This window comes from Hyaena hyaena, unplaced genomic scaffold (assembly GCF_003009895.1).
Source record: "Hyaena hyaena isolate Hyena2069 unplaced genomic scaffold, ASM300989v1 scaffold_1104, whole genome shotgun sequence".
NCBI lineage: Eukaryota > Metazoa > Chordata > Mammalia > Carnivora > Hyaenidae > Hyaena > Hyaena hyaena.
The window spans coordinates 339,153-363,771 of NW_024081738.1; the positions used below are offsets into that span (position 1 = coordinate 339,153).

A 24,619-nucleotide genomic window follows, 5' to 3' on the forward strand; every position below is an offset into this window, starting at 1 on the left:
CTGCAGAGTCACCAAATACATTCAAGATTAGAAAAAAGCACCTCAAAGTCAAATGAGGTGAACACCAAGAGAGGCCAAGGAGAAAAATAACTGGAGATCAATAGGCAAAAGAATGAGAGCGAAAAACAAACACATAAACAAAACACTCCTGGAACATTTCCAGTCAGGTCCATCTTCTTGGGCTCAAACGGGAAAATGGAAGGGTCTAGCAGCCCTCGGGTAACAGGGCAGGTCTGAGATAAGCCTCCTTCACACCATGCACGGGATTGGCCAGCAGGACCTTTGAAGCTCCAGAATTTAGAACCCAGGGACAACATGGTGTCCTTGGCAAGTCCTGGTCTTTCTCCCTCTGTACATCTGCAAGGGACCGAGCCGTTGTTCAGGTTTATAGACAAAATACGAATAAAAATAGACTTGTGACCACCTTGCAGCTGGATCCTAAAAATCTAAGTCATCTTGGCCAAAGCCATCTGTCCTGTCCATGGTGAGGTTTTTAAACCTCATTTCTGTGAAAGGGAGACTTTCAACTACATTCTCAGCTTCTAGGCCAGAGGTCTCACCTACTTCCTGCTCTGGAGTCCTTGGGCCCAAGGGGGCCCCTTCTTGCTCAGAAGTGGAGCTTTCTGGATACATGCCTATAACTTTTCTCTCTGGACTGGGGACTCCCTTGGACTCATCTTCGATGCTCCTCATGTCTCCATTCAAAGGCTTTTCTTCGGAGCCTTTCTGAGAGAGCTGAGAGCAGTTTCCCAGAGAAAATGTGCTGGAAGAAGCAAGGCGTACTTTCCAGCCTGACCTTTGGCAGAGGGTGTCTCTACCTGGGGTAGGAAGCAGCGCTGGCTTCCCCTCTTGGTCTGGGCTGCTGTTTCCAGAAGTTTCACCTGGTTGGCCCTGGCCCCAGACAACTTGTGAGCCACCTTCTTTCTCACCTTGATCTCCTCTTCCCGACTCTGGCTCCCTGTCTCCCTCTGTAGTTATGGCACTATCATTCTGTCCCTCGGGACTTTGGTCACCTCCTCCTGAGGCTTCACCTTCCAAACTGCCCTCAGCCCCAGAGCTTTTTTCTGTGTATTCTTCCTTCTCACTAGAGCCTTGCTCCTCCCTGCCTGCTCCCTTGGGGACTTTGCTTCGCTTGGGATCTGTTATCCCTTCTCCATTCTGAGCAACTTCACCCTCCTCTCCCACTTGGGGGTCTCCATCCCTGCCAAAGGTCTGGCTGCTCTCATCTTCACCCCCCTCCTCTGTCCCAGGGTCCTGGCCTAACCCTAACTCCAGACCTCCATTGGACTCCTGAATAGTCCCTGTCCGTGAGGGGTCCCCCTGGAGCGGCTCCATCCCTCTCTTCTCTGGGACTGCCTCTACTGCCTCCCCATTAGCACACTTTCCTTTCTTCTTTTGCAGAATGTGCTGCAAGTCAAAGGCCTTTGTGATGGGTGCACTGGGTGCCCCCATTGTGTCTTTTGGGGATGTAGGGATCATTTTCTTCTTCATGCAGGCCTCACAGGGACAAAACTCCTCCCGCTCAGCTTCCCCAACCAGCCAGGTCCCCAGGGCTCTGTGGAGGGTTGGCACATCCTCCACAGGGAAGGACAGGAGCTCCTGGCTTCGAGCCTGCTCGGAGAAGGCCGAGAGGTTGCGCAGACCCCGGAGGCGACGCCTGCGCTGCTCTGTCTGCAGGGACATCTCCCACCTGAGGGCTTCCCTCGCCTGTCCTGGCGTCCTCCCACCTGCCCGGCTCCGGATCTTGCGGACCTCTTTCTCAGTGCTAACCTGGAGCCGCTGGCCCACATCCTGCTGCAACTCTGCCACCATTTGGTCCAGGAGGTCATTGCTCTGCAGGCTCCAGCGGGCTCGGAGCTCAGCTGTGGCCCTGGCAAGGTGGGCCATGAAGGCCTTCTCCATCCTCTTCAGCAACCTGGACACCCAAAGGGGGTCAGGGTCCAGGGACACTCTGCAGGCTGTAGAAGAGCTGTTCTCCTCAGGCCCCTGGGAGAACTTGGCCTGGGTTTGCTCATGGCGTATCTCAGCTGTTTGGGACGGCTTTTCCAAACCAGGCTCATGGTTGGGGCCACTCTGACTTTCACTGGCATCCAGATCCCTCCTGCTAAGGCTCCTAGTGGGCTCTGGTGGTTTCTCTCTTGCCCCTGGAGGGCAAAGTGTGGTGGAGGCAGGGTTTCCTCCTGCTTCCTCTTCCTGCATGCTCTTATCTTCCTGTGCACCTTCCCCATCATCAGAGTCAGCCTCTGACAGTTCTTGTCCCATGACTCTTCCCTCTTCTGGAGATCCCTGGACACCCTCTCCTTGCAATTCTGCTATTTCTTTTTCTTCTTCAATTTTCTCTAGTTGTACTTCTTCTTCTTGCATTGTGTTTTCAACTACTTGGTCCAGGTTATTGCCCAGCACCTGCTCCCCACTGTTTCTTTCTGCCTTGTCTTTCCTGGTGGCATAAGCCTTTTCTTGGGAGTTTGAAGAGGCTGTAGAACTGCTGGGCTGTTGGTTTTCTGGATCCTCTTGGTTCTTGGAGGTTCTAGAATCAGGCCTCTGGGAAGGGATTTTCAAGGGCAGCTCTATCCTCTCAGGGACCAGGGTGCTGTCCATGGCACAGGGTCCGCTGCCTTCCCCTGAGCCTCCGGAGCCACTGCCAACATCCACACCAGATGAGGATGTTGGTGTGAAGTCCTCAGTCATGACATGGGACCTGAGGCCTGGCAGAGCCTGGCACCAGCCAAGCTCCCAGAGGCCTGAATCCAGCTTACCTCGTCTGAGGCCACATCCTGGCCACAGGGACTGGAAAGTGCTCAGGAGCTCCTGGTACCGAGAAGAGTCTGTGAACCTCACTTTGCCAGTAGGAGACCCAAGGTCTTCATCAAAGAAGTGGAGCCCAGCAAGACAGGTGATAAGGGCCCGGGCAGAGTGGCTGAGCCTCCTACCCACTGTACTGGACACTTCAGGCAGACTGCTGGGCCGGCCCTGCTTGGAGCCCATCAGTGCCTTCATGATCTGTATGGAGGCAGAGACCTTGTGAGGAAGCACACACTGGCCAACACCACAGTCCACAGCCATTCCTTTGCCTGATCCAGCCTCCCTGGGGGCTTCTGAAACTCCGCTACAAGGAAGACCCTCTCCTGACTTGGGATGAGCATCACCAGTCACTGGGAGAGGTCCTTCTGATTCTGCTTTCTTACTGGTAGCCCCTTCATGGGACAGTTGTCTGGTCAGAACTGGCTCCCCTAGACCTTCCAGGAGATGTTTGTCAGCAGGATCCTCCTGGGGGCCTTCTGGCATGTCTCCCACCACAACTGTACTCTCATCCACCATCTCACATTTCATAGGTATGGGCTCCTCTGGGATGTTACTCAGCCATTCACGGACCACAGCATCTGGTGAAGTTCTGGGCAGGGCACCCAGGGCCATCCTGCCATCTTGCTCTTGCTCCTCCAGGCTTTCCCCTCCACCAGCAGCCTTTCCCTGGAACATTTTCCCAGTCCTGGGACCACAGCTGGAGCTGCTCCTTCTCGAGGCTTTGACTGCTTTCCGCATGGCCCCTGACTGAGAGCCTGGGGGCCGTGGGTGCCATGCATCAGGCTTTTCCTCCCCCAGCTTTCCACCACTTGGCCCCCAGTCAGCACCAGGGCCACTGCTACCCGAAGGGTATTTCTTGACAAAAGGCCATGTCCTTGGGGGAGTGAGACAGTACCTGCTGCATACCAAGGAGACCTTAGAGAAAGGGCCCTGGCTGCCTGATGGTTGGGAGGTCTGCAGGGTCTGAGTCTTCTTATCGGGGATCCCGTGGAACAGGGATGTGCTGATTGGTGAGCAGCAGCAGCCTTGGTGGGCTCCTAGCATCCCTCCCTCAGGCTTTCCAGCTGGAGAAACTAAAGTACAGGAAGGCTTGGGAAGGCCCCCCCTTGCCTTTTTGTCCAGGCCATCATCTGGGTTGCTCAAAGGGTCTGATGTGTTGGAAAGTGAGAGAGCTGGTGAACATGCCCTGAACTCGGAGTGACCTTCAGTCTCAGCAGAGGGAGAGTATGGAGGATAGAAATTGGAAGCACAGTCAGAATTGCTCACAGGGGTCATGAGAGCACTGCTAACCCCCTGTGCATCCTGGGAATGAAGAGAGGCAGAGGAGGGCAGCCCTGCATCTTGGGAGGCCTGGTTCCTGGTACTAGGTGAGCTTCCAGAAAGGTGTGGTGCTGGGCCATCTGGGTAGGCCCTGCCTCCTCTAGGAGGTCTTGGCACTTCCCTGGGCACAACTGAGTCAAGTGGGCAGTGGATATCCCTTCTGTTGGGGCACTGCCTGAGGTGGCCTATCCAGGACCCTCGGCTATGGCTGGAAATGCTGAGCGAGGACACAGCCCTGGCTTGGCCCTTCTGCTTTCTTCTCCTGCCTGGGACTGAGGCACAGGCAGAAGGCAGAGAACAGCTTTCTGCAGTATCCCCAGAGCCAGAATGATTTGAAACCAGTGGTGGTCTCATCCCAGACATACCCTTAGCCTGGGAGTGCCTGGAACCCTGTCTACTCTCCTCTGCCTGTGAGTCCTTGTTCCTCAAAGATAAGGGACTCACCATGAGAAGATTGGGGCCTTCCCTCTGAGTGGTCTCTGGCTGGGAAGCAGTCACTACCCTTGTCTTTCTGAAGCAGCCCTGATGCATCTCACCCCTTTCACTGGACTCCTCATGAGACCCAGCACTCCCTGAGGACTCACAAGGAGCATCTGCTGTGCCTCGGCTCAGGGGCTTCCGGCAACTATGGCACTCCCTGCTCTGCCCTGTTCCCTGTGGACCTGGGCCTTTCCTAGTCCTGGATGTGCCACCAGCTTCCCGCCCTGCACTTCTCTGGAAGTCAGCCCCAGAGGCCACATGTAGGTCGCAGCTGCCCACGCTGCCCTCCAGAGACCTGGAGCAGCAGGAGGAGTTTGGCTCAGAGTCTTTGAGGGGTTTGTCACTAGAGTCAGGGCTGACACTGTCCTTGCTGCTCATTTTCCTTCTGGTGACCCGTTGGCTCCAAGGCCTCTTGGAATGGGAGTGTTGGGTCAGCCTGGATCTCCTCTGAGATGCCATCCCCTCTTCCTGAGCAGAGTACAAGGGGTTCATCCAGATCTCATAACTAGACCCTGGCTGCCACTGGCCTCGTGCAAGTGCTTTCTCACATCCTGCTTCACAGGGCCCCAGTCCCTGTGTCCTAGGCTCTGAGGAGCCCCCAGGGTGGCTCTTGCACACACAGTGGATGGAATCCACCTCCCCCAGAACAGGGACCTCCCCACTGGCTGCCGTGAGGACACTGGCCCTCCCCACCCTCCTGGACCATAGGAGTGCATCCTCGCCAAGTAGGTGGAAGCGGACTTTCATCTCTACAGACAGGCTGCCATCCTCATTCATGCGGACCTTTTTCTCAACATCATCACTGGCCACCAATGGGCCAAGCTGGGCAGGTGTGTCCTGAGGGTGTCTGTCAGGAGAAGGGCCCATCTTGGCATGATGCAGGGATGCTGGAGGGTTGCTGAGACCAGACCTCTCTGACAGCAAAGAAAACCGCCGTGGCCGACTGCCCGACCTGGACCTTGAATGGATCACACTCTGCTTGGCCTTTGGCCCCCAGCTTCCTGGCACACAATGAAAGCAAGAGAAAAGAGGAAAGACAGTGAGCTACTAGGGGGAGCTTCAGAGTAGGAGAATAAAGCCTGGTCATGAGCATTTCATCACCTCAACACCCCTACCACCTCCCAAACCACAAAGTAAGGGCAGAAGCCACTTTAGAATGAATATCTAGTCTTCAGTTTGTGAACCACCAAAGCCTATTGAGATGCTATTGAAGTCTGAATTAGATCTCAACTCTGACACTTCTTCACTGTGTAGTTTTTGGCAAAGCCTCTTTACTGAGTGGTAAAATAAGAATAATGATAGGTTTGTTTTGATGATGCAAGGCAGTGCATATAGAACTTTCTGGAGACTTTCTAGCACAAAATAGGTTCTTGATAGATAGCAGCATTGGCAGGCAGAGCAGCAGTGCCCAGAACTAATTCCTGGCCCTGCTCATGCCCACCCCTGGCACAGGAAGCAAAATCAATAAGCTGCTGCATAGGTGTTTGACTGTAAACTGTAAAATGCTTTGCAATTATTAGGGGTGATTTATCATCCCAACACTCATCAAGATTTGGGGTTGATAAATGATTGCAAGAAAGGACCTGGGCCCACAATAGCAAATCCTGATAGTCAAGCCTGCACCCTAACCATGAAAGAGAAAGAAAGGGAGCCACTGAGAGAAGAAAGAAGTGATCCCAAGAAAGAATAAAGCCCTTAGTACTTTCTCATTTCATCTTTTGAACTAATACGTGGCAAAAGGAAAAGGTTAGTGGGGGCTGAGCCAATGGCCAACAAAAGAATAGATCCCCCCACTTGAGTCCATCTAGACAGACGGTTTTTCCAAGCTCTCCTCTTCCGTAAGCACCTAATGAGACTGAGAGGTCCTCCTAAGGAGGATCTGTGGTTAATAGGTCTTTGTACCTTTAGCACCTGGCATGCAGCAATCACCAAAACCATTATTGTTATTTCTTAACAGATTTTCACAAAGGATATTATTTTGTTTATTCACCAAATTTGCCCATTTCCACTCCAATAATATTGCTGAAATTTCAATCTGCAGTTTTTAATTCTACTTTTAAACTAATGTGTTTTTTTAAATAACAACGCCTAGACTCTGGTACATAGTAAACTTTTGGAGGGATATAAAGTTGTATGTATAATTGATTATAAAGTTATATGTATATATTGATGAATGGATGCATGATTAATGGTTACCATGGTTATTTTTAGTCCATTTATTTTCCACTATTGTCTAAAGAAGTCATGACTCTTGAAAGATGCAAATGCCACATACCCATGGTCCATTGCCTCTATGTCATGACAACCATGGTCCTTAATAAAGCTTATTTTAGGTCCTAGAAACTTAGAGTTCAAGATCTCCTAATTCCAGTTTTCTTTAACTACCAGATCCCTCTCTCTCATATGCCAGTCAAATGTTCAACCTGATTAAGTTTGATGGTGGTAAGAAAAAGGAAAAGTCAACAGTGACCCAAAACAACTGAGATACCCAAAACTTGGGGCCAAAAAACAGGTTTTAAAATTATGTAGAAGGGATATCTGTCCAGTCCTACTGAACCACTATCCAGTGCAAATAAAATTGGGGAAACTCCAAAACTAACTCACCGGTTTTGTTTCTTGGAGTCTGCCCAGATAAAGTTTCAATCCCATATCTTCTGGCATCTTCCATTGCCAGAGGTTTGAAAGACTCATAACCAGCACATACTAGCACTGAGGGGCTGTGCAGCAGATCCTTCCAAGAGTCCACCTGAAGAAGGAGAGTGTTGAGTTAAAAAGCCTGGTTTGCAAAACCCAACTTCTGTCCAAGGAGACATAGGCAGAGGAAGAATCCTCTCACTCTGGCCTTTTCCTGATGTTTGCACATCTCACCCCAGAATTCTGATTCAAGGGAAGGATTCTATCCACTTGTCATAATACCTCCGTAACTATCTGGGGGCTGAGGTCCTACCATTATGACCTTTCTCTCTACCTAAACCCCTCCTTCCACATAGTATGAGGCTTGTGGTTTAGGGGTTATTCTGGATGCCTCTGGTGGAAAACACTTTCAAGAAGTCTTTGGCTTGCTTCCCTGCTCACACTTGTACCCTCCAGAATACCTTTCTTTCTTTCTTTCTTTCTTTCTTTCTTTCTTTCTTTCTTTCTTTCTTTCTTTCTTTCTTTCTTTCTTTCTTTCTTTCTTTCTTTCCTTCCTTCCTTCCTTCCTTCCTTCCTTCCTTCCTTCCTTCCTTCTTTCCTTCTTTCCTTCTTTCCTTCTTTCTTTCTTTCCTTCTTTCCTTCTTTCCTTCCTTCCTTCCTTCCTTCCTTCCTTCCTTCCTTCCTTCCTTCCTTCCTTCTTTCTCTCTTTCTCTCTTTCTTTCTTCCTTAGCAACCAGAATAGAAGGTCCTCCAGCTTCCCTATGGAAATTGATTAACTACTTCACTCTTTTCCCACAAAGAGTTTTCTCCTGGGTCTAATCTGTGCTTTCCAGTGTAATCTTGAGCCCATTCCTTCTACTTTCAACTCTTCTGGAGTGGAGAAGGGCAAGGGTGTTCTCTCTACAGGTAGTCATTCCCTTTCAGGCTCCTCCTGTGGTTCCCTAGGCTCCTGCCCAGAGGTTTGTGTCAACCTTTCCCACCCATCCCAGGGCATCCTGGGCTGGGAGCCTAGCAGGCAAAATTGCATTCCAGGAAACAGGTCTCTGCTTTTAGAAAAATCTCATGTGGGCCTGAGGCTCCTGCATATGTGAGAATTTGCACTATTTATGACATTATATTGTAATTGGCAGAATTAGTTTCATCTTCAAAGGGCTGTATCTATTCTTTTCTATTTTCTCAAATTAGAAGGGTATGTTCATTAACAAGGAAATGAAATGAAAAAAAAAGACCTCTTGCATCCTCTCTCTACAACTAACATTAAATTAACTGTACACCAGATCTTTCAACCTACTTAATTAGAAGTTTGTTTCAAACTACTAGGTACATTTCTTGGTTGACTTAGAGCTCTAGTTCATCACAAAAATACATACAAATATGGTCCAAGTCTATCTATTTATAGATGTAGTCATGCTTCTAGGAAATCAAACTTTTCCAAGGGGAAAAAAATTGAGGGCCAAATAATGCTCTCATTCTGGAAAGAGTTGAGGATTAGGATCCACACACACAAAAAGAGAGTTATTGAGAGTGTTCGTCCAGTTGAGGACCTGAAAAATGATAGTTATGACCCAGCCTATGCTAGGGAGCAATGAGACCCTTTTGTTAACAGAATAGTTCTTCAGTAAATCTATATGAAATTACATTATTTTTTTCTCCAACTAACTTACATTTGTACCTGCTGTCTCCCTCTCCTTCCCACTGAACTGTAGCTAGTTGAAGATAGGGACCTAGACTTATTTCTCTGTGTACTCTGCATGTAGTACATGCTAGTACATAGCAATGTGCCATAATTTAAATTTTTCTTGCATGATGACTCCAAAATCATTAATGCTCACTCTATCATTTGTCACCCATGCAACCATGAGCAAATTACTGAGCCTTTGTGCCTTAGTTTTCTTACCAAAGAAAAGAAAATAATGACATTAACCTCCTCATGAATTTGTGTGGTAGATGTCATGTCCTAAATTAGTCAACCTTTATTTTACTCTTTTTGATATAATTTCCAGTACTGTACAGCATATAAAGCTCTACACACATTTCCTGGACTCCTTTGCAGCTATAATTCTAACCATGAAATAGTTTCCAACAATTAGATGCACTTGTCCAAGGTATGGAAAATGACAGTGAAGCAGAGGCCATCTTTCTTTTGCTTTTGAATGTTGTCACAAGAAAAATAGTCAAAAGTACAAAGAAGATTGTGCAGCCAAGATGGCAAAAGTCACACTCATTGTTCCAGTACCCAGTCACCAGCTTTCTGGATGCCAGTAAACAGTAGTGGCATATAACCTGCCTGATTCTGGACCACAGCAATGGTGGACTTATACTGAACTCAATTATTCTAGTGACAGCCTCCCAAAAACCCACTTACTTGATTGTGTTAGAGGTATCTACCCAGGTAAGTCAATAATGTTCTCGGAACTAGTTCTGGAAATCAAATTTATGTTCCTCCAACTTCTCAATCTTTAAATACAAAACTCTCATTGCCATGTAATATTCCACTGTATAGATAAACCACATCCTCTTGATCCATTCGTCAGTTGATGGACACTTAGGCTCTTTCCATGTTTTGGCTATTGTTGAGAGTGCTGCTATAAACATTGGGGTACATGTGAGAAAGAATGAAATCTGGCCATGTGGAGCAACCTGGATGGACCTTGAGGGTGTTATGCTGAGCGAAATAAGTAAGGCAGAGAAGGACAGATACCATATGTTTGCATGTATAGGAGGATTAGGAGGAACTTAAAGGAGGACCATGGGGGAGAAGAAGAGGAAAAACAGTGGGGGAGAGGGGGGGCGGCAAACCATGAGAGACTCTTGAATGCCGAGAACAAACTGAGGGCAGATGGGGTACGGGGAAGGGAAGGGGGTGATGGGCATGGAGGAGGGCACTTGTGGGGATGAGCACTGGGTGTTATATGGAAACCAACTTGACAATAAACTATTAAAATAAATAAATAAATAAATAAATAAATAAATAAATACAAAACTCTCTGTGTATATTTTCTTCATGTTTGTGATACCTACAGAGGTTTCTGTTTCCTGTACTGAATCAGAGCTGATTCTACGTATGGTATCAGCAGTCGTTACATGCAATAGACCCTCAAGAATGGGAATCTAGGATTAGTTATCTGATTATCTGACCTGATTGGGTTTAAAGGCAGTGATAATCTCGTTACAATGGGCACTGGTGGCCTATGGCACAAAGTGATAAAACAGATTCTTGAATGATCACCTCTGATGATAAAATGCAGTGTTTACTGAGAGCAGGACTTTGACTATTCCTGGCTGCCTTGATTATGAGAGCAAAACAGATTATGGAATAGGCTAGCTTTTCTGACTTAAAGAAAATGGCAAGCTTAAGGTCTAAATTCTCAGTTCAGGGATGCCCAGAGAAACTGGGTGCTTCTACTACTACTGTAAAAGAGTATTTTTCTCTTATAGTCAAACATCAGATGCAGAAACTGATTCTGCTAGTTGTTGAAATACAACTGAAATAGTTTTTGTACGATCCATCAAGCCACAAAGCAGGATGTCAAAGCAGCACTCCATAAGCAGATGGTGGTGATGTGTACAAGATCAGGCTTCAGATGTTTGAACTGAAGGCATATATAAATTGCACGAGCCACACTCCCAGTTCACTTGCTTCTGCTGCATTGCCATGTCTCCTCCCCATACACCTACAGCTTCCTGTGGAAGTTCCCTATGATGAGTTAGCTGAAGATGAAAATATTTGATTCTGGGTTTCAGATGGTTTCACAGGATATGCTGACACAAGTAAAAGTTGACTGCTGCAGCATTATAGACTCACTTAGGGAGGCATTAAGGGCAGTGGAGAAGGAAAATACAAGAAACAATGTTTGATTGGCTACTTTTTATGGAAGGAGCAATGGAAGGTTCTATGGAAATTTATGGACAGTAGTTAGCAGTTCAATCCAAAAATCAGGGACTTGGAAGGAGCAAGACTGGAGAGCTGGTGGCAAGGAACTGTGGAAAAGAATCTGTGAATAGGTCTCTCGTACCGGCCCCAGAGAGTAAGAACATTTGTGTCCTATTGAATGCTCATCAGAAGTTTATAATCATGTGAACAGATGACCTGTACACTGGATGTTAGTCATTATCTTCCTCTAACCACCCCAAGTTGTGCTCAGTTGGCTCGAACAAAGTGGCAAAGTAAGCATGAACTAGAAACATAAACTGCCTTATTCATTTGGATCTGACTGCCAACTCTGCTGAGGCTCCAATCTGCCAAGAGCAGAGATCCATGCTAAACTTATGCCAAAATACTTGCAATTTGCAGCATACCTTGAGGTATTCAGCCATCCATCTCTTGGGAAGATAATGACATTGAATCCACACACACCCCCGATGATGGAATGCGTACTCACTGGAACAGACACTAATTTTGGATATGTTTTCGTCCTTGTCAACACCCTTTTTCTAGTAAGACTTAGTGAATACCTTACTCATCATTGCCATAATCCATGAATATTACTTCTAGCCAAAGAACTGATTTTATAGCAAAAGAAGTGAGCCAATTCACTAACACACATTCAATTCACTGCGTAGACATAGACACCATTGCCCCAAAGTAGCTATAACTTATGACAGTGGATCATTCTACGGGAGGCTCCGTTTGGGTACCAATGGAAAGGCATCACTTTATGATGTTGGGGCATTGTCTTGTAGGATGTGATATGTACTCTGGGCTGACAACCAATTTATAGTATAGTACTGTTTCTCCATAGACAACAGATACCTGGGAATTAAGGGGTGGGAATGGGAGCAGTTCCTCTCATTGTTGCCCCTATCACCTAGCTGAAAACATTTTGTTTCCCATTCCAACAACTTCAGGCTCTGCTAGTTTGGAAGTCTCTGAATCTAAGGGAAATTGTTCCTACCCGGAGATACAACACAACAGTGGGTCAGTGAAGTTGAAAGTTGAGACAGTGAAGTTGAAAGTTGAAAGGATCCCTTACCTGGCCATATGGTGATCCTTTCAACAATGAACCAAAAGACAACAAAGGTGTTTCTGTGTTGAGTGGGATGATTGATTCTGATTATCAAGGGAAAATAAGGCTGCTGTTATGCAATGGGGTCAGGGGAAAAGTTGTCTATTGCCCAGAGAATCCCTTGGGTGTTTTCTGTGGCTGCCATATTCAGTGGTAAAAGTTAACACAGTAGCTTATGAAGTTCCTCTGAGGGCTCAAAGTCCACAGGAATGATCTAACACATGCCAGCACATAGTAAATGCACCATAATTTATATGGTAGAAATAGTTCAGTCACTCTACCACATCCATAACCACATTCAGCTGAGGTGCTGGCAGAGGGAACACAAAATGGACAGTAGAATGAAACCTAATACCATCAATGGTCTTGTAGTAGATGACCTAGTCTTCTTCACAGCTCTGCTAGGTGTGAACCAATTTTCTGTTTTGCCTTTGCCTGTGTCTGACACTTTATACAAGGTATTTTGGTGGTTGTGGACTTGATAGTTAAATCTTAAGACAGAGGCTACAAAGGGGGATTGTGCCCAGAGGATGGATGGTACAGTTCTTTTTATCTGTATCTTTAAGAATTTATTGACAGAATATATACAGGAAGGAAAGAACATTGCCCCAGTGTTTCAGCTCTCTTCTTTAAATGTGTTTTTATTAGCTTTTTGTCTGACCTGTTAATATGTTTTTGACACCATTAAGCAAGATTTTGGTACCTTAGAAATTATATTCATTTTTATTCTAATGCCACTATTTATTCTATTCTAATGACACTTGCTAACATCTTATTATTTATGTGCAATAAAAACAATCTTGTCTTTTATTTACTCTCTCAACAAGAAATCTCACTAATCTCTGATACTAGGTAATAATGGTATAATGTGAGCTATTCTGCTATGCTTTTAATAATTGAAAATATATGAGATGAAAATATGTTACTAAGAATTTGAAAGAAATAGTTTATTCTTATATCAATATATTTTTTTAATTTCATAAATTATAGTCACTTCATCACATGTGGTTACACTGAGTCAATCTTCTTTCCTGAAAATTCTGTGACTTTAGTCATTTGATAACTAAGTGGTTCTTTTTTTTCTTAAATAGTTTATTGTCAAGTTGGTTTCCATATAACACCCGGTGCTCATCCCCACAAGTGCCCTCCTCCATGCCCATCACCCCTCTTCCCCTCTTTCCCACCCCCATCAGCCCTCAGTTTGTTCTCAGCATTCAAGTCTCTCATGGTTTGCCTCCCTTCCTCTCCCCCACTATTTCCCCCCTTCTTCTCCCTCACGGTCTTCCTTTAAGTTCCTCCTAATCCACCCATACGTGCAAACATATAATATCTGTCCTTCTCTGCCTGACATATTTCACTCAGCATAACACCCTCAAGTTCCTAGATGGTACAGTTCTGATGTGACTCTGATGTGACTCGGAGTGGGGGGGCGGAGGTGCATATGTTCTGATTGTAGGAAAGACAGCTGCATTCTTAGGTGAGAATATGCTGCTGTAGCTGTTGCTTATGAATTTAAGTAGTGGTAGAGTAGTATATACAGTGTCAAAAGGTGATAGGATTGATATGGGGAGACTGTGGATTAGAGCAATCCATTTCCATCCCTCATCCTGCCCACCTACAGTGCACATTTATGTTCTGCAGAGGCTGGAAAGGCAAAAATTACATTCACTAGCCTTCTTTACAGTTAGGGTTGTATGCAAATTGGGTTCTCCACCAATTAGATGCATTTGATCAAGTCTAGGAAAGCAAGTGAGGCAGACACCATTTCTTCTTGATTCTTGTTGTTGTCACTGTGAAGCAAATGTGTGGGTATCAGGAAGCCACAGCAGCCCAGGCAACAGTGGCTAGACTCAGCACCCCAGTATTCCTGCGTGTCAAGAGTGTCCACATGCAGCTGTGGCAGTTTCCTGATCCCAGCTGCATAAGCCTGGATGCCACTGCAGAGATGTACTCTTGAATTCAATAATCACAGTAGCTTCAAGCAGAATACCTTACAGCTTCCTGCAGACCACTGAGAGCTATTCCTGTAGACCCAGCTTAGAGCTCATGCCTCCAACTATTCAAAGATTTGGAAATCCCCTGATGGCCTGTATTAGATAGGGTTCTGCTAAAGGTACTTTGAGAAGTTTTCATGTTCTGCACTGAACTCTTATTGGAATAGGTGGGATTGGATAACAGAAGGATTGGATGAGGAAATAATAAAAGTATGCAAGGCCTGGTGTCTGGCACTTACTAAGTGCTAACTAAATGGTAGCCAGAATATGAATAATAATCGCTGTTTAACTGACTGAATGTCTCTATTCACCTTTAATTAGTAGCAGGGCAATCTGTGCTCCATTTTAAGGAATAACCCCCTTATTCCATCAAAGTATTTTGATCTGAAGGCTAGAGAACTTTTTAAAGGAAATATCATACCCAGACAGCCTACCTTTTCCCCATTGGTTGTATACACCTGTTTCACAGGAAAGTGCAGAAGATCTGAGGCTTTGCTGAGAAAGGCCGTCAGGTTCCTTGTATTTCTGTGACTGAGAACCACCATCTGCTGGAATCTAGGGTCTCCATTCTTAACCAGCATTATCCTCCTTGGGGCCTTAGAACCCTTGCAGGAAGAAGATGTTCCTGGTGCCTCACTCCGGCTTTCAAAATCCCTTGACCGCTGAGCAGATGAGTTTCTCCCTTGTGTCCAGCCTGGCCCACCTGGTGTTTTGGGGGGCTTCTTATCAGAGCAGAGGTAGCAGCCACCATCTTCCAGCTGTTCCAGGGCACTGAGGCCATGCAGGCCCCGGGGTGTAGTGACAGAGCGCACTCCAAAGGAGAGAGGCATGCGCTGAGAGAGCTCATCCATCAGAGCACCAAAGCTCTTAAAAGCACGCTGGTCAACAGCCAAGCGAACCCCAGCAAACCGGGGATCCCCTCGCTTGAGGAAGGTTATCTTCTTGGCTGGAGTGATCTGGGTGAAAGAGGGAGTCCGGGCCACTGAGGGCAGGAGGCACTCCCGGTGGCTCGGGGCCTGGGCATCTTTCAGGGTGCTGTTCATGGCGTGGAGTTCCAGGCAGCTGAAAGAGATCAAAGGAAGAGGAGAGTCAGAGAGCAACTGGAGAGAGTTTACATTTCCTCTCTCTTCTTTGTTACAGAGGTGCCTCCTGACTATCCCAAATTTGTTCCACTTGGCTACATAGATGCTGGTTAATCTGTTTTGACTGGAACAGAAGGAAGGACAAAGGTTAGGCATCAGAAAAATATGAATTCAAATCACAACTCCCCACTTATTACCCAGGAGGTTAATGACATAATCTGTGTCTTGGTGCATCTCACCTGTAACATGCAACCATGTTCACTCTGCATAATGACTATAATGATTAACTGAGTTTACCCATAGAGACCACCTGGCATGGAGCAAGCATCAATAAATCCTTATTCCTTTCCTTCCTCTTGTGGTTTCTCTTACTCTCTTCTACACCCTTGAACTCCTTTAACACTGTAGAGGTTGTCTCCTAAAGAAAGGAGTAAATAAAGAGAAGACCTTATAACACAGGCAACAGAACATGGGACAGGGAGTCAGGACACCTGGGTACCTTTCCTACTCTCTCAGTGCAAGATCTTGTGTGTAACCCTGGAGGACTCCCAGCAATACAGATTCACATCTTCAAGGTGCCAGGTGAGCAGAATCCTTTGGTCGCAAACCACTCCGAGATGGGAGTGTAGACAAGGAGACTTGTAAACCAGAGTGGATGCCACCATATCTTTTCTTTATTATAATGTTATTTATTATATTGTAATGTTTGCATTAATGTAAAAAGAATGTCCCCCCTCCTTGCATCCCTCTAAAGTCTTTGGAAGATGTATAATAAACCCTATGGGAGAGTACACCAGCCCAATACCATCAACATGGAAGATTAATGACAGCCCAGCCTTAATAGGATCAAGCCCATTCGTCTAACTGTTCATTTCTATTCCCACGTCAGGGAAACCCCATTGTCTTGCCTAGGACCTTTGGGAAAAGACTCCCACAAGTTCTCCCTGCCTAGATCACTGTGCTGTGTTCTGTGCACCTTTCGGTCAAGTTGTCCTGAAACGTAGTTTTTACCTAGACATTTCCTGTGCTCCAAATCCTTCAAATGATTCCCCAGTGTCTGCAGAAGAAGCTTGTGCTCTTTACCCCCACAATTAAAGGGTCTCTCAGGCTTGCTTCTGGCTGCCCCTCGAGCCTCAGCTCCCATTTCTTTCCTGCAGGAATTCTCCACTCCCATCAGGCTATCTGGCTCAGAGGCTCTCCCTAGTCCCTATCCTTCTGTTCCCTATCTTGGCTTCCCTCCTTTGCTGAGCCTTCCCCAGACTAGGAGTAGTCTTTTTCAGTACAGCTCTCCCAGTATTTCCTATATTCTGGGCCTGTATCCTTCCTGGCCAAGTATCCCAAGCCTGGGAGGCAAATCTGTACTGCTCAGGGCTCCAAGCCCCATGCTTGACACAGACCAGGGACCAGGAAATAAATACCGAGTAACATCCATATTTCACAGAACCTCATAACAATGCTCAATCCTGTCATTAAGCTGACACTTGATGAATTATGATCAAGTCAGGAGTCTTCCCCACTTCCATGTGGTTCAGACCATAGCAAAATCCTCATAAATGTACATACGTCAGGTAAACATCATCTTCCCTGCTACAGCCATAATCCTTCGTATGGCTCAGTGGTGCCCACATCTCCCTTTCTTACCTTTACTTCTGTTTATCACTCTTCATCTTAAGGAAGGAACTCTTCTCTCATTTTCAAAATCTTGCAGCACAAAGAGGCCTTATAATCCTCTCATCTCTGGTACAAACTTTTTAATTAGGTTCTTCAAACTCCTCCCTCCCAACTAATCCCTTTAAGCTGCTTTCTTAGACCTCCCACTAACATCCCTGCAGCATCCATACACGCTATTACCCAGGCGTTTCTTCTTGCAGGACTAACTTTTCTTCCCACTTGGTTTCCATTTTCACTTGTGATAATGCACAACCTTCTTGGCCCTTACAGAGGGACTGAGAGGAGCAAGGAGAGTCATTGTGTCTCCCCAGCATCACCATCTCCCCAAGGTGGGTGTTCTCCATTGTCACTGCATTCCTCAATGTCACCACACCCCCCAGTGTCACTGTGTCTCTTAGCATCACCATGTTCCCCAGCTTTCTGCTGCCTCCAAGGGCTCTTTTGCTCCTTGGAGCCTATTTCTGGGCAGAGAGGGCATCTCTGGAGACCTCTGAGACAGCAACTCTGCAGTGAGAAGAGGAGCCTTCAAGCAGAACCTGGCCTCCAGCACCAGCAAAAGACCTTCTGTCACTCCTTGAGGACCCAGGCAAAAGCGTAACATTGCAACATATGCTTAAGTGATGACTGCCTCGTTCTTCTGGCATTCTTCTATAAAATAACATCTTTTTGAATGGATCAAGAAGATGTTGTTTATCTATACCATGGAATACTACATGGCAATGAGAAACAATGAAATCTGGCCATGTGTAGCTACATGGATGGACCTTGAGGGTGTTATGCTGAGCGAAATAAGTCAGGCAGAGAAGGACATATTTAGTTTTTATATTTGGGCTGGCTATAAGCTTATTTGTGAAGTTTTGTAAACCATGAAAAGGAAAAGATCATTAGCATTCTTCCACAGAATGTGTTTGTGAGAACTAAAGACTAAACTTTTCTTTAAAATTTTTTTTTAACATTTATTCATTTTTGAGAGACAGAGTGCAAGGAGGGGAAGGGCAGAGATAAAGGAAGACACAGAATCTGAAGCAGGCTCCAGGTTCTGAGCTGTCAACATAGAGCCTGATATGTGAGGCTTGAACTCNAGACTCTTGAATGCTGACAAAAACTGAGGACTGATGGATGTGGGGGAGGAGGGGGGATGGGCATGGAGGAGGGCACTTGTGGGGATGAGCACTGAGTGTTATGTGGAAACTAATTTGACAATAAACTATTTGTAAAAAAAAAAAATCTTTTTTAATTAGTTTTCAATCTCCAACCAGGTTTTTGAAATAAAAAGAGAAATGGATCCTAAGTAGGAAGGATCAGTCTAGGAGCAGTCATGGTTCACCATGAAGGCTTCTTCCCAGCATGAGACCAAGCACACAGCCCCAAGGGAAGCTGAGGGAACTTTCTGGTCATCCCCTGCTAAATGCACCTGCACTCAAATAACTGGCAAGATGTTGCATATAACTAGGTGGCTTGCACACATGCATAAACACATACATACACACACGCACATATATGTGCATGCACACATATACATGCACATGTTAGAAAAAAATGTTTGGACCCAGGAGAATGAGCTGAAGGACCCAGAGTGGCCTAGATCTGTGGACTATGAAAGGTGAGGGCGTATATGACTCACACTGCTCCTTGCAAAAAGGTGAGGCAAGTGATTGCTTTCCAGCCTCATTGATTGAAACAAACAGGTTCAACTTCATCTCTTGGCCAGTCTCTGAGAAGCATGACCTTCTCTTGCAGCTATGGGGAAGGGAGAAGCAAATCAATTTTCTTTTTCAAGGAGGCTTAGTGAACTTTTGATTTGTTCACCTTCAAAACAACCTGGCTATACCAAGTTATTCATTCATTCAATCACCTATCCGTTCACTCATTTGTGTACCCATCAAAGATTTCTGAGCATCTATTGTGTGTCAGGAACCATGCTGGGTCCTGGAAATATGAAGATTGCAGAGACATTTCATGAACCTTCAAAAAGTTCACATTTTAGTGTGTTAAGCAAAGATGTTATTAAAATGCAACATAAAAAATGTTCTGAGATATATAGATATAGATATGTTATACACAGGGTGTGACTGAAAGCAGATTAAGAGGAACAGCAAATCAGGGAAGACTTCCTGGCAGAGGTGACATGGAGCCTCCTGAGCTGAGACCTAAAGGACAATTTAAGGATTAACCAGAGAAGGAAGAAGTTAGGATCAGCATGACAAATAGATATGGCTTTGGTGCCAACTCTGAACAACCAGGTGGGCAGTTGAAAGGACAGAAGAAAGGTGTTCAGGCTTCCTGTGTATTGTGATCAACTAGCAATGTTACCATAGCACCAGGGCAGAGAAGGGCCAGAGAAGTACCAGACACTTGCCATTCCTGCTCTGCTCAGGGCATTTGGGGAGGAGGAGTATGTGCCAAGTTGCAGTAGAGGGAGAAAGCTTGGGCGTTCGAGAAGAGCCTTTGAGGATGTCATCCTACTATTTTAGAAAGATCCCTCTGACAGCGGTGGGAGGATGGGGCCTGGGAGAGCAAGGCAGTAATCGGTGAGTGAAGGGCAATTGCTGTGGAGTGAAACAAAAGGACTGATCCCGCAGAGACTGAGAAGGCACCAGCGGGACCGGTGACCAACAGACAGGCTGTGGAGGGCGCTGCAGGGGTGGACATGTCCTGCGTGGCTCTAGGGGTGTCAGACTCAGGAACCTGGGTGAGAGATGGCACTGTCTACTCACCCACCTACAGCGAAGTTGCAGAGGGAGGAAAGTTTTGGAGGAAGGGGTGAGAGGGCGGTGGAAGGGTCATCCTCTCGGCGGGAGCAGGTGCACCGCTCAGGAGTGCATCTGACACAGCTTTATTTAGGAAGCTGGTGAGGATGGAGTGACACGCACAGCTCTGGAACCAGGTACCTGCACAGCAGAACCCAAAGTCCCCTCTGCTGAAGCCTGAGAGGCCAAGAGTGGCAAAAGCAAACTGGGGGTCCCTGCATTAGATCTAAGAACAGGTAAGTGAAGAAAAGGAAGACAGTATCAGAGTCTGGCAAAAATGGTGGGGAAACAAGAAACAGATGTCACTGTAGGGCAAAATGACCAAATGTCCCAGCTTACTTGCAACTGTCTTAGTTTTATTTATTTATTTTTGTTTATTTATTTATTTATTATTTATTTATTCTTAATGTTTATTTCTTTATTCGAGAGCAAGAGCAAGCAGGGGAAGTGCAAACCCTGACCATTCAGAACCCTGTAATAAATCCATGCCATGAAACATTCTGCTGACACCATCCCCTAAAAAGAGGGAAATGCCACAGGGAATTTTTCCCCCATTCTGCTCCTTCTACTTGAAATGCTTTATGTTTATCTTTACCGAGTTAAATGTCATTTATCTTTTAATAATTTTCAAAGTTTATTTATTTATTTTAAGGAGGGGGAAAGCAGAGAGAGACAGACAGACAGACAGAATCCCAAGCAGTCTCCACACTGAGAAGCCTGATGTGGGGCTTGAACCTATGAACCATGAGATAATGACCTGAGCCCAAACCACGGGTCAGATGCTTAACTAACAGAGCCACCCAGGCTCCCCAGGACAGTTTTGGTTTTAACACTGAAACTGACCCTCAAATGCTGGGACCCATCTTTCTCCTGCCACCCCCTCCCCACCCTCCGTCCCCTAGCTAACTGGACCTTTGGTCACCTTCAGTGTGGGGCCTATGCAGTTTACCAGGATCAAGTGGCCTCTTCCTGGCACTGGCCCTGCTGCAGTGAGGCCTCAATAAGCTGGTTGTGCCATGAGTTGACTGGTGGAGGTGGTTGAGCCCTTGGATTCAGCAGCGCCTAAAATCAGAACCCAAACTGGAAAACCAGACTCTTTAGTTATGTGAGCCAACAATTCTCTCCTTAGCTTAATAGACTTGAGCTGAAGTGTCTGTCATTTGAAATAGAAAGGGGCTTGGATCCACCAGGAAGCAGGACCAGTGAGTGTCCTGCCTTTTCGAGATTCCAAAGCTCGGCTTCTGAGTTAGGAAGGCCCTCTGTCTGAGGAACACAAGGAGGGAGGGCAGCCCTCAAGCCCCTGCCAGATCCTTCACTCTGCCCCCAGTATGGGACAACTTCACTCTGCCCCCAGTATGGGACAACTGCTCCATTCCTACATGTGGTGAGGAGGGGAGGGGAGAGAATGTAACACAGGCCCTCAGATGTGGGACAAAGGATTAATAATCAGCTGATACACATTATATCAGTTTGTCCCTCATTGTTTTCCTCCTGGTAAAATCATGAGGTTTCTCTCCCTAAGCAGAGGGGAAGAGAATATGACCTCTTACACAGACAAGTAGGGAAGAACTCCAGGCCTAGCCCAGAAAGAAGGTGGCCTGAGTCTATTTAGCTCCTCCTTACTGCATGAAGCAGGCTGGCCACACAATTCCTAAACTTCTGTCATAGTATATGGAAGACAGTCCTTCCCCCCAATACTTTTATAAAAAGAATATAAAGGAAGGGAAGAGCCCAATCCTTCTAGAAGCAAGGAACATGGGGGGAAGGGTGGAGAGAAGAAGGGCGCAGAGCTGGAGGACAGCAGATAAGGTCTGCTTCCCAACTCTCCACATTCAGTTCCCAGCATGGGGCCCAGTGGGGGAATACTGGTGGTTGAGGGGGTGCAGTCGAGATAAGATGAGAGACACTCCAGCAGCAGAGGGCTTCTGTCCAACCAAGCCCGATGACCAAGCTCTAAGGGAAACCTCCTCTTGGACTCCCCACCCCACTTCACTGGGGGCAGAGCCTCATCAAGGTATTCTGGGCAAAGTGGATTGGAGGGGACTCTGATATCAGCTTTCCCAGGTGACCAGGGTGCCATGGGTATAGATAGGATCATGCAGGAGCTCAGGGCCTGGCTGACAAGCTCAGGTGGGTAGTCTTGGTGAGCACAGAGACAAGAGGGTGAACCACTTTGCTGGCCCAGAAAACCCCATGGCCCACAGCATCAGTCAGAGATATTATGAAATTGGTTTGGAGCAGCAAAAGAAGGGGGAGGGGTATTGGGGGATTTCAGGAGGAAACAGGGCAAGAAAGCAAAGGAGGGATTCCAGCTGTGTGTGGGAGGGGGAGGGAAGCAGGGAAAAACAGATTAAGGGGCAAAAGTAGAAAAAAATAGAAGCCACAGGAAATGCTCAAAACGGTGACAGCCCTGGTGGAGGAATTGGCCGGGTGGGCCAATTCCTGGGGAAGAAAGAGTATTGCCTGAAGTCCTGGAAGCAGGCTATGCCAGGGTGAGGAGCTGGAGGCAGGAGCGGGCAGCAAGAGTGATGGATTCAGGAAGAGAATAAATAGGGTGAAGTCTGCAGGCAGGATGGAGACTGGGCTTTGCAGGAGAAAAACTACAAGAGGCAAGGACACCAGAGCTAGACCTAAAAGGGAGCAAGCATGAAGCAGGGAGAGCACCATGGCCGAAGCCTTGAAGGGTTGATTGATACTACATATCAACAGCTCAAAGAAGCAACGGTGATGTCAGTAGTATATGTCCTCAGAGAAAAATGCTTAAGGCACGTAGCCTCTAGAGAGAATAAGAGCCGCTGTCATTCCAGGCAGCTAAGCCCTTCATAGGTTCTTCCAGGTCCACACAGGTCCATACAGGGTGTATGGGGTCGAGCCATCTTCAAAACTACGTTTCAGTGACTCCAGTTTGCCAAGGAGCAGCATTATTTTATGAGCCAAGAAAGAAGAAAGAGAGAGAGAGAGAGAAAGAAAGAAAGAAAGAAGAAAGGAAGGAGGGAGAGAAGGAGGGAAGGAAGGAAGAAAAAAAGGGAGAAAGAGAGAGAGAGGAAAAGAGAGAGAAAATGAAAGAAATAGTGCTAAGACGAAGACATGTTATTATTTGCAGGATACATCCTGATTTCAGAGATATTAAAACACAGAAGGAGAGCCTCTGTGTATTTCAAGTTAGTGAAATACAGTGTGACAAAGAGCCAAGTATGGGTTGGGTTGTACACATAGCTGTGATAAAGCCACGGCACTTACTTGAGTTTGATTTCTATTGATTTGGAATGACAGCATCAGGGAGTCATATCATTGTGCTACAACCTGATAGTCATATCATGGTGCTCGGATGGGCAAATGTGACTTATAAAAGAAGGAGGGGACAAAAATGACATACCACTTCACACCCTTTGGGATAGCTAATATCAAAAACAAACAAAAACAAAAATCCAGAAAACAAGTGTTGACAAGGATGTGGCAATTTTGCTGGTCAGAATGTAAAATGGTGTAGTTGCTATGGAGAACAGTATGGCGGTTCCTCTAAAAATCAGACACAGGGGTACTCGGGTGGCTAAGTCGGTTGAACATCCAACTTCAGTTCAGGTCATGATCTCACAGTTCGCGGCTCTGAGCCCTGCATCGGGCTCTGTGCTGACACCTCAGGCCCTATAACCTGCTTTGGATTCTGTGTCTCCCTCTCTCTCTGCCCCTCCCCCCTCTCTCTTTCAAAAATAAATAAACATTTAAAATCATATATAGAACTACCATATCATCCAACAATTTCACTTCTGGGTGTAACCCCAAAAGAACTGAAAGCAGGGACTAAAACAAATATTTGTACACCATGTTCATAGCAACGTTATTCACAATAGCCAAAAGGCAGAAGCAACCCAATTATCTATCAACATATAAACAAATAAAATGTGGCAGAGACATACAAATGACTATAATTCAGCCTTAAAAGGAAAAGGAAAACATTATGCTAAGTGAAATAAGCCAATACAAAGGGAAAAATCTTCTGTATCATATAAATATCACTCGACTTATATGAGGTACCCAGAGCAGTCAAATTCATAGACACAGAAAGTAGAATGGTGGCTGCCTGGGCTGGGAGGAAGAGGGATGGGGAGTTTGTGTTACTGGGGACATAGTTTCAATTTGGGAAGATAAAATGAGTCGAGATGGATGGTGGTGATGGCTGCACAGCAATGTGAATGTACTTAATGCCGCTGAACTGTACACTTTTAAAAATTTTTTTTATGTTTTATTTATTTCTAGGAGAGAGAGAGACAGCGTGAGCAGGGGAGGGTCAGAGAGAGAGGGAGTCACAGACTGAAACAGGCTCCAGGCTCTGAGCTGGCAGTCAGCACAGAGCCCGACGCGGGGCTCAAACCCACGAACCGCGAGATCATGACCTAAGCAAAAGTCGGAAGCTTAACCGACTAAGCCACCCAGGCGCCCCGGGAACATGAATTTTTCAAAAAAGCATTCACTTTAGTTCTTAAAACAATGAGAAACTCTTCAAAGGAAAATGTGAAACTTAAATGCCAATAGAATAAAAGAAAATCCAGAAGTTTCTGNCCACGAACCGCGAGATCATGACCTAAGCGAAAGTCGGACGCTTAACCGACTAAGCCACCCAGGCGCCACTTAAAAATGGTTACAATGGTAAATTTTATGTATATTTTACCACAATAAAAATGTAAAATGAAATAATAGAAAAGATGTAAAGGAGGCAGTGAAGAGAAAGGCGATTTGGTGGGTGGAGACTTCCCAAATCTGGTGCTGAAGTGGAGAAGTGGGTGCGGGGAGGGGAGGCAAACACCACACTGGCTCCACAGGGCAGAACAGGTGCTCTCTAGAGGTGCTCAAGGCTCTGAGTGGTGGATTCAGGAAGAAAA

The 24,619-nt window shown here is 46.2% G+C and overlaps 1 protein-coding gene across 1 annotated transcript; it reads right to left on the bottom strand.

The window, feature by feature from the left end:
* Positions 1–438: 438 nt before the first annotated feature.
* RP1L1 (RP1 like 1) lies at positions 439–15,279 on the bottom strand. The gene is made up of 3 exons (XM_039222334.1): positions 14,671–15,279; positions 7,207–7,348; positions 439–5,603 (listed from the first exon to the last, which is right to left on the bottom strand). Exons 1-3 carry the CDS (start codon positions 15,277–15,279, stop codon positions 439–441), a joined length of 5,916 nt encoding a protein of 1,971 aa, XP_039078265.1.
* Between the last annotated feature and the right edge of the window lie 9,340 nt (positions 15,280–24,619).

Bases quoted from the DNA above. Each gene is read 5' to 3' on its own strand.
- RP1L1 (XM_039222334.1), bottom strand. From the start codon at position 15,279: ATGAACAGCACCCTGAAAGATGCCCAGGCCCCGAGCCACCGGGAGTGC. The intron at 7,349-14,670 runs GTAGGCTGTCTG...CTCCTTCTTCAG, and splicing joins ATACAACCAATGGGGAAAAG to GTGGACTCTTGGAAGGATCT. The intron at 5,604-7,206 runs GTGAGTTAGTTT...ATTGTGTGCCAG, and splicing joins GACTCCAAGAAACAAAACCG to GAAGCTGGGGGCCAAAGGCC.